Source organism: Vigna radiata, chromosome 6, assembly GCF_000741045.1.
Source record: "Vigna radiata var. radiata cultivar VC1973A chromosome 6, Vradiata_ver6, whole genome shotgun sequence".
Lineage (NCBI taxonomy): Eukaryota > Viridiplantae > Streptophyta > Magnoliopsida > Fabales > Fabaceae > Vigna > Vigna radiata.
In genome coordinates, this window is record NC_028356.1 from 5,764,263 (window position 1) to 5,774,393 (window position 10,131).

Below are 10,131 nucleotides of genomic sequence, written 5' to 3' on the forward strand. Positions count from 1 at the left end.
GTTTCGATGATTTTGGGTTAATGTTATTTGATAATTTGGTTTTTGTCATTTTGGTGATATGGTGTAAGTTAATAATTTGTTTTTGAATTAAATATTTTTCTTTTGATTTAGCACCACAAATTAAATGAAATAATGATAAATATTCACTAAATTGAAATAGGGACACGTGAGATAAGAAAAAAGAAAAATATTACTTTATAATTTATTTATTTATTATATGTTGTGTTAGCTACTTAATATTTTTTGAGGTAAAATGTGTTTTATAATTTATATTATATTTTAAATTATATATAAATATAGTCATAGAGTGAATGTTAGTATCCATTTTGGAATTAAAAATATGATAATAATAAAATTTGTTATTAACATAGTTATGGATCAAAGTTGGGTAAGTGCATATTGTCTTAGTGATCATTCATGAAGATGATTTAGTTGTCTGATTTTATTCTTTTCATAAGAGTAATGATATAACTTTCATATCATCTAATAAGTACATAACAATTATGATTAATGTGTCATCAATTTAACTAGAGTTATGGGTGCCATAAACATTTTATGTCAAAATAATAGACAAAAGTAAGTTCAAATTATATATCCCACAGTGAAATATTATTTAATTCTTAAATTAATTATTTTGTGTACAAGTTATTATATGATATGAATTTTCCTTTCTTTTATTATAGTGTAATAGACACGTTAGTTCATGGAAATGTGAATACTACGTGATGTATTAGATCAAAGTTATCATCCATGTAGAAATTTATGATAATTGGACAACAATAATCACTTATAACTAGTGTACGAATTCTACGATTTTTGGTATATCACTACATAATAACATTGTTTATTTTAGGTATTCAATGATTCATCACCAATAGACCATTGACGAAATAACACATGAATTGGCAAGTTGTATTCTCTAAAGTGAATAGATTTTGATTAAGTGTTGTTTAAGTTTTGTTTAAGTTATGTTTAAACTTAAAAGTTTAAGTTATACTTTCTCTAGACTACAAATTTTAAGTTACACATCATATTGTTTATTTTGATTTAAAATTCTTCATTATTTACTTAAATTGAATAATTGAAAATATATATTTTGTTCTCGAAAAGTTATATTTCAGGTTTTGCGTTAATGATTAAAAAAATAAAATAAAAAAAAATATAACAAATTTAAGTATGTTATGGTTATGATAGACTTAAATTCGATGTCATTTTTATTTAGAATTTATGAATATTTAAGTCAATTAGACAATAACATACTTAAATTTTAAATTTGTTTCTTAATAATAAATTTATTATTTAAGTTTATTCAACAACCAACTTAAAATTTAAGTATATCAAATCTAATTATATTGTAAAACAGACTTAAAAAAACACAAAATAACATATTAAAATGTTGGTTTTGTTGTATTGTTTTATAATGTTTTAGCAAACGTTTTGGTAAGAGTTTCATAAGTCTTTCTTATCTTTTCTGTCTCATATATATCTTAGGTTGTATATCAAGTTGTATTTTTTTTGAGTTTACGTTATCAATAAGAGTTTTTCTTTCTTCTTCTTTATCTCTTTTTCTTCTCTCTTTCTCTACTGTCTTAAAAGCTTTCTTTTTGTACTTTGCAACTAAATCCAAGGGTGTAATTTCTTTGTTTTTCTTGAAGCATGCAGGTTGAATGGATGGTATATGAAAGTGACTGACTATATGGTCTTTACATATTTACGACATTTATATATGTAATAAACTTTTAAAAGAATTCTAACTTATCATATTTTGTTTTTATATGGTTTTCAACTGGTAATAATGGTGTTATATATATATATATATACGAATTGAGTAAATTGGTTTAGTATAATTTGAATAAGGGTAAAGATACATAAACAACATTTTTTTTATAACATTTGAACATCATCATATGTGTCATTGTGTGATTGGTCCAAATAACACAATGACATCACCATGGACCAATCACACAATGAGATGTATGATGATGTTCAAATGTTGTCAAGAAAATATTGTCTAAGTATCTTTATCTTTTGAATAAATGATTGCAAACTCAAATATGAATTAAATGTATAAATGGGATGAGGCAGAGTCGTAGATTTATCATTGGTCGATCACGTAATTTCGCATATCTGCTTTTTAATGATTCTGATTGAATGATTTGAATTTTAGAAGTATTGTTTGATGTGATAATTAACAGACGTGATTAATTTTGGGTACTTTAATCTCTTTTAATACGTGAGTTTAGTATTAATTTAAAAAATAATTGGCTAATTTAATGAATTATAAAATTTGTAGATAAAATATTTTAAAATTAATCATCTTTCTATTTTCATCTTAAGTGGTTGATCTTTTAAAAACCAATAATTATGCATACTCATGATCATATGTATGCTTTTACAAGCTTGATTTTGGCTTATTAATTTATAATATGTAATTTTAAATAAAAATATTAATTACTTAATGAAACTTAAGAATTTAATATTGGAGTCCGAAAAACATTATCTCTATAGCAAATGCATGGTAATAGGTGATGTGAATACAGCCGTACACGTGGCAGTAGTATGTTAAAAATATGGTTTGTTTGTTCCCGAAACATCTTCATGGTTCTTTTTACGTCCAGGCTGGCATCTTCTTCATTCATTCATCTTCTTCAGAACCGTCTAAACATTTCTTCTCTTTTCTGCCATCACTTGACCCATCATGAAACCTCGCGAACACTCTCCTCACTCCATATAAATACGCTTCTTCTTCTCCACTTTCTCATCACTCAGCAAAATCTCATCAACAATAACCAAGCTCAGTTCTATCCATCACAACTCTCAGCAAAACGATGTCGCTCATTCCGAGTTTCTTCGGCACAGGGCGAAGGACCAACGTCTTCGACCCCTTCTCCCTTGACGTGTGGGACCCATTCGAAACCGCACTCTCCTTTCCGCGCTCCGAGGTCTCGAGCGAGACGGCGGCGATCGCCAACACGCGCATCGACTGGAAGGAGACCCCGGAAGCGCACGTGTTCAAAGCGGATCTCCCGGGGCTGAAGAAGGAAGAGGTGAAGGTGGAGATCGAGGAGGGAAGGGTGCTTCAGATCAGCGGACAGAGGACGAAGGAGAAGGAGGACAAGAACGACAAATGGCACCGCGTGGAACGTAGCAGCGGCAGCTTCCTCCGCCGCTTCCGCCTGCCGGAGAACGCCAAAGTCAATGAGGTTAAGGCTGCTATGGAGAACGGAGTGCTCACTGTCACTGTTCCCAAGGAGGAAGTGAAGAAGCCCGATGTGAAACCCGTTCAGATCACTGGCTAGGCTCCCGAATGTTACCTATGTGCTCGGAATCAAACGATGATGTTGTGTCTTTTCTGTATGTCTTTTTTTTTTTTTCTCTTTATCTCTGTCTCAGTCTGACAGAGATGAATAAAATGTATGTGCTTGAATTGAGTTTAAGATACTACTGAAATGATATAGCAGTGTTTGTGTTCACTACTATAGCTTCAGAAACTTGTTTCACACTGTGAAATTTTACGATTCCTGCATATGCAGCGCAATACAAAAGTTATCGATCTTATTCTTAATAAAAATGTTTTTTCTTTCTAAATATACAAAAGGTGTTTTAACATATACTAATCATAATTTGATATAAGAATAACACAAACATGGAGTCAGTTTTAGCAAATAATTATTAACCGATTATAGCTAATATGGATATCAATACTCTTTAAAATAGATATTTATGTTGAAGTTCACTTTTTTAGATGTATTAAAATGGCATCTAACGTATTAAATCAGAAATTAAAAAACAGTTTGATCACCACTGAATGGGTAAGAAGGGGAGAAAAATAGAACTTGCATCGTCAGAATAAGATAAAGCAAAAGCTGGTAAACTGAGATGTCTGAACAATTGTAGACAATTGAAGGAAGTTGGAATTTGACACTAGTAGGTCCAAGCTGGCTTCAAACTCATTGAAAAAATAAACTCAGTTAAAAAATCCTAGAGTTATTTTAAGAAAAAAGATATGTTGTCTTGACATTGACAACATTTTGATATACATGTGTTATTCTCTCTACGGGTTACGCTTCTCAGGTAATTTTTTCACTTTTGCACCATTTTAAATTAGTTTTACTCCGATTACATCATTCTTTGATGCATTATCTTTCGTTTGAATTGATTAAAATGCGTTTTCGTTGGGTTTTGGTGCACTTATTCTCGTGTCTTTGGGCGGCGTTCTTTGGCTGCGATTTATTGCGTTTTGTAATTTCCAATTCCCTCCACTACATTTTTAAAATCATCCAATAAAAAAAATATACAATAAATTCTCTTCAACTAAAATATAAAATTGTAAACTCGAATCACCATTAGTCAGGAGCAACCTCAAAGACGTCTAACCTGTATGAATCGGACATGTATATAAACGTCTGACCTATATAGGTCCGACGTCTATAGAGACGTCTGACCTAAAGGGTCCGACATCTCATTAACGTCACCCATATAGACGTAGGACAAAGATCAGACGTTAAAAGCCTAAAATAACAGACGTCTAAAATCCTTTCTCCACTAGTGGATAACTCTCAACAAACACTCCTACCTTCATTATTCATTCAACTTTCAAAAATTTCAATTAATTATAATACTTCTAAATATCACTTCAAAAATGAAAATGTCTACAAATACAAGAAAATTAGAGAAAAAAAGCATTGTACTAATGTGACTTCATTGTTTTTAAACAAAGTCAATGCAACAATTAAGAAACTTTTCTCCTATAATATTTATTTGAACTTGTTTTATACAATTTAAAAGCTTCGCAGTCGCAATATAATCACAAACAGAATCTTCTCAACTAACATATAAGGTATAATACTCATAAGTTAGTGAAGAAATAATCCACATAAAAGCAAGTTAAAATATTATAATCACTTTGTAATTATGCATGAAAACATAAACGAAAAAAGACATTTTCATACATGTCGTCACTTGTACTACAAAGTATTTATTGGCTTTACCACATAGGAGAGGTAAATTGAAGGCAAAGAATTATCACTTCCATTGAAACATGTGCATGGAAGTGGCACCACAAGGTTGTGACCCACATCAAGCACCGAAGGCTCAGCAATGGAATCAGCCTCCCTAAGCTTATCAATCTTTACCAATCAATTTGGAATTTTATAGGGTAGAAAATCTACCTTTATCCAAAAAAAAAGCAAATAAATAAAATCTTCTTAAACAATTAAAACTCTCACAAACTCTCAAATAAAGTCAATTGTTACCACCACTAGGATCATCCAAGATGAATACACCCTCAAGACAAAAACACCAAAGTGCATCGCTTTCTAATTTTATTTATCACTTTTGAAAGAAAAAGGAAAAAACATTCTAGATTGCAGAGCAATATGCCTTTATTCTCTTTTCAAATAAAGGATCAGAACCTTTAACGATGATGGTAGAGCATTCAACAGTTCAATAACGATACAGTGTGAAAAAAAATTCGACGATAACGAACATTTGACTTCAACGAACATTTGACTTCAACAATAGTGATTGAAAGAAGAATGTAATATGATATAGTGAAGCCGATAGAAAATTGTGATTGAAAAAACAAATGATAAGAAAGCATAAACCACAATTAACAATTAACTATACTAAAAATAGAATAAGTTCATTATTTTTAAACTAAATTTTTGAATAGTATAATTAGCTTTTAGTAAACATAGTTCAAGTTTTTTAAGTACAAAAAAGTATAAATAAACTGCACTTTAGAGTTTTTAAGTGAAAACTATGCCCAACCTAATAATAATAAATTTCAATTATTCCATAATTAATTATTTATAATGAAGTGAATAAGAGAAAGAATGAGGTTGAGTGGGTTTCATTCCCTCTAGTTTTTGGTTTTCTTTCTTGTTTCTCTGATTTTCTTTCTTATTTCTCGAAACGTTCTTATTCTATTTTAACTTAAGGCATCCAAAATTAAATAAAGCATATAAATACGAAAAAAAAAAAAAAAACCCACCATCAGAATTCAAATAGAGTCCACCGTGTCACGCGCAAAGCAACACCCAACGGTATCACTGCACCAGCTTAATTTCGTTCATATCATAATTTTTATTTTTATTTAACTTATTCTTTTTTATAGATTTTATAATTTTACATTTTAAATCTAACAAACAATTTTCTCACGTCACAGACACATGTATAAGAACCTTTACCAACCACATGGTACTTAATCAAATATATTATATTTTATTACTAAACAATATTTCGAGCATACAAGAATGAAAAAATATGTCGCGACTACCTCGTTATTTTCTCTTTCAGTTATTTTTTTTCTATTTTTTTAAATTATGTAATTGTAACACGTGTAAAAATTGTGGTCCTAAATTCTTTATTTATATAGATGGTTTGATTTAGACATAATAATCAGGAAAAAAAACAAATTTTAAATCAAAATAATTGAAAGATGCTAAAACTGCTGCTCACTCATGAAAATATCAAAATTGGACCACCTACTTGTTTAAGACACTTGCACTCATCACTTTCAAGAATGAAGGTTTAGAAAAATCTCCCATCAACTAAATCAAATTAATTATCAGCCTTCCTCCACCAATCAAATCTTACAACAAGCATCAAAAATTCCGAAGCAAAAAAAAAAAGAACAAGAGACATGGTCGAGCGACAGAGTAAATATGAACTTTCTGCTCGTTAAGATTATAACTGTTTATTTATTCTACAAAAGCCTTTACAAGTTAACTACAACACTCAAACTTCCCATAACCACTTTACAGAACATGACACAAATATAAACAACACAGAAACACACGAAACAACAGAAGACAATTTTGGAAAGTGGAAATGGCTGAGACCTGAACCATAAGACCTAATTAACCAGAAATTTGAATTGACTTCATCTGAGGTTTGTTCTCTTCCTCTTTAGGCACAGTAACAGTGAGCACCCCATTCTCCATAGCAGCCTTTACCTGATCTACTTTAGCATTCTCGGGAAGCCAGAACCTCCTCATGAATTTCCCAGTGCTTCGTTCAACGCGGTGCCATCTATCATCTTTCTCTTCCTTCTCTCTGCTTCTCTCTCCACTAATCTGCAGCACCTTCCCATCTTCCACTTCCACCTTCACTTCCTCCTTCTTCAATCCGGGAAGGTCCACGTTGAACACGTGAGCCTGCGGCGTCTCCTTCCAGTCCACGCGAGTGTTGGCTATGGCGCTGCTTTCACCACCGGAGGAAGTGAGGTTGGCGAGAGTAGCTGAAAGGGGAAACCCCTCAAAAGGGTCCCATATATCCAGAGAGAAAGGGTCGAAGACGTTGCTTCGTTTACCACCGAAGAAGCTAGGGATCAGAGACATCGTTCTCGATAGCTTTATCTCTTCTGGTTTTGATGAAATGAAACTCTGTTGCTGAGAGGAATTACGAGAGGATAATTTCTTCAAATCAACTGTTTCTGACGCTGAGAATGAAAAGCGAAACCTATATATATAAGTTTCAACAGAAGTGCTCACGTTTTCCAGAATTTTCTATTCAGATTGCGACTGATGAAACACGTGGTGTTTTCTATAACCTTCTACATCTTTCTATTACAAACCATTTTTGCTAATTTCTAAACAATTTAAAATAACTCTTAAAAATCTTCTAATTCTATTTAACTATGGATTATTATGCATTTCAAATTATTATCAACACCTTCTTTTAACACTTTTTTTTTCAGTTGAATACTATGGAATTTAGCAAATCTCGTATCTTATTTAATAAATGCGTATCCTGATTTTGGAAACTCATTAAAAAATATAACATTATGTAAAGTTTTAGTTTCTAAAAATATGTTAGCTTTTATTTTTAAAATAATGTGATTTATTTATTATAGTTTCGTGAATTTATTGAAAAGTAATGCTTTGTAAAGAATAATGTGATCATATTTTATACTTTTGTTACATAAAATGCGTAGATCAAATAAACAGCTAAAATAGTGAGAAACAAATGTACGAAAAAGGTTAAAGGGGAGAATTGTGAAATTAAAAAGTTGAGGAAATAAATATTAACTATAAACTTTTTTCTTTTTTCTTTGTCGGTGTGTTTGATTTGTTGTTAATTGTACATGTTCATGTCAAATCGCAAGAAATGAGTATGCATCATTTAAAAAAGAGTGGTAATATTTTGATACTGTTAAAGATAAAAAAAAAAAAAACACATATTGTAATTTTAAATAATAATATTTGAATTATATTTATTTTAATTTTTAATTTAAAATTCCAATATACATTATTATATTATTAAAGAGAATTGTCAGGTGAGTAATTTTGTTTAGAAGTCAAAAGTTTTATTTTTCCATTCAAAAAGGAATCTCCAGTTGATGAAAACATTAAATTCCCTGGATTGGACTGGCCTCTGGCCCAAAATATCTTTTGGACATGCCGAAAATCAAGGAGTGGAATTCTTCCTGCACCCCAAATTTGTCTTCCTACACAATCGAACGTTTTTACATTCTTAAAATTATTCCTATTAGCTTTTAGGTTTTGACTTTGAGTAAGGTTTAAAACCCTTTGATCCTTCAGTGTTGTCATTCGCTCCATTTGTGTCTCATCTTACTTCCTTCTTTCCATTTTCATCTCATTCTTTTACTTTCTTTCGTTCTTCTTCTCATTTTCATTATCAACAATAAAATTTATAATTGAATTTTGAATTTCAAAAAAATCTAAAATTGGATTTCAAATTCCGTATTTAAAAAATCTAAAATCAAATTTCAAAATCCTAAAAAACTCCAAATCCAATTTTGAAATTTAAGAAAATTCAGAACCAAATTTTGAAATTTTAGAAACTCCATAATCACATTTCAAAATTCAAGAAATTCGAAAACTGTTTTTTAAGTAAAATTCGAAAGTGAAAAAAAATGTGAGGTGCATGAAGAAAGGCCCTTCATAATGGAGATGGTCAACCTTATTCTATCAGCACAATTCTTAAAAAGAGATTGCTAAAAATTAAACTTTATTAATTCATGAATAAAAATAAAATATTTGAAAAATTAAGATTCTAACTAAGACATCTTGAATGAGATCAATTAGATTCGTTAATCTTATATTCCTGATTTTATCACCTTATTTATTTGTTGCAAAAAGAATGAATGAAAATTGAAATCGAAGATATGGATTAAATTTAGGATTTCATTTTAAAACTTGTTATAAACAATAACATATATTGTCTCTTTTTTTTTTTTTTTTTTCTGTAGTTTCTTGCTCTGGATACACAACCAAAAAGCTACTCATTTCCCTTTTGATTTTAATATTAACCAATGATAATGGGACTCAATTTTGCAACTTTTGTTTTATTGTACACTTTTTAACTCATTTTACCCTTTGTATTTTTATATTTATTGACGAACTTTTTGTTTTCATCATATAAAAAATTATGATAAAATTTTAAATTATTGTTTGTTCTAAATTATAATCATAATTTTTTAATTAAAAAGTATATATTTTTATAACTATTTCCATATAAATGTTACTATAGTTTCCTTTTTTATTGTGATAGAAATTAAATCATCCTATTACTCTTATACAATTATGACATTATAAAAGTGAATAAAATGAATTACAATTACTTTTAATATATATAATTTTTTTTTATAATTTCAGCAGAAAATATATATATATATATATATATATATATATTTGTAATTAATTTTAATATAATAAATAACTTTTAATTATATTTTATTTATTATTATAAAAAGAATAGACAAAGTTTGGGAATTTATATTCCTCATCTTTTAATCTTTTAATCGTTAGACAATAATTATAACTACCAATTTTTAATATTTAATTATTATTATTATATGTTCAAATGATGAAAAGATTGAAAGTTACCTGCTACTTAGAAAATTATAATAAGGAAACATATTCACATGTGTATATTTTTATTAATAATAATAAATTTATAATTATAAAAGTAAATATAAATATTTTTTAATAAAAACTTAATTTTTTTTTTATTTTTTAGATAACTTATTTATAATAAATAATTATTTAACTTAAAAAATAATTGAATTAAAAAATAGTTAAATAAAAATGATTAAATTTAAAAAATACTTAAAAGATAAAATAAATAAAAAATGATAACTTAAAAAAGAGATAGAAGTAGAAA

General features: G+C 28.9%; 2 protein-coding genes across 2 annotated transcripts; one reads left to right on the forward strand and one right to left on the reverse strand.

Moving 5' to 3' along the window:
* Window positions 1–2,734: 2,734 nt before the first annotated feature.
* On the forward strand, window positions 2,735–3,476 carry LOC106763898 (17.5 kDa class I heat shock protein-like). The gene has a single exon (XM_014648069.2). It carries the CDS (start codon window positions 2,829–2,831, stop codon window positions 3,297–3,299), a length of 471 nt encoding a protein of 156 aa, XP_014503555.1. The 5' UTR covers window positions 2,735–2,828; the 3' UTR covers window positions 3,300–3,476.
* Window positions 3,477–6,656: 3,180 nt separating this feature from the next.
* Window positions 6,657–7,458, reverse strand: LOC106765107 (17.8 kDa class I heat shock protein-like). The gene has a single exon (XM_014649610.2). The coding sequence runs from the start codon at window positions 7,341–7,343 to the stop codon at window positions 6,864–6,866; it is 480 nt and encodes a 159-aa protein (XP_014505096.1). The 5' UTR covers window positions 7,344–7,458; the 3' UTR covers window positions 6,657–6,863.
* Between the last annotated feature and the right edge of the window lie 2,673 nt (window positions 7,459–10,131).

Coding starts and splice junctions, on each gene's coding strand:
- LOC106763898 (XM_014648069.2), top strand. CDS start 2,829: ATGTCGCTCATTCCGAGTTTCTTCGGCACAGGGCGAAGGACCAACGTC.
- LOC106765107 (XM_014649610.2), bottom strand. CDS start 7,343: ATGTCTCTGATCCCTAGCTTCTTCGGTGGTAAACGAAGCAACGTCTTC.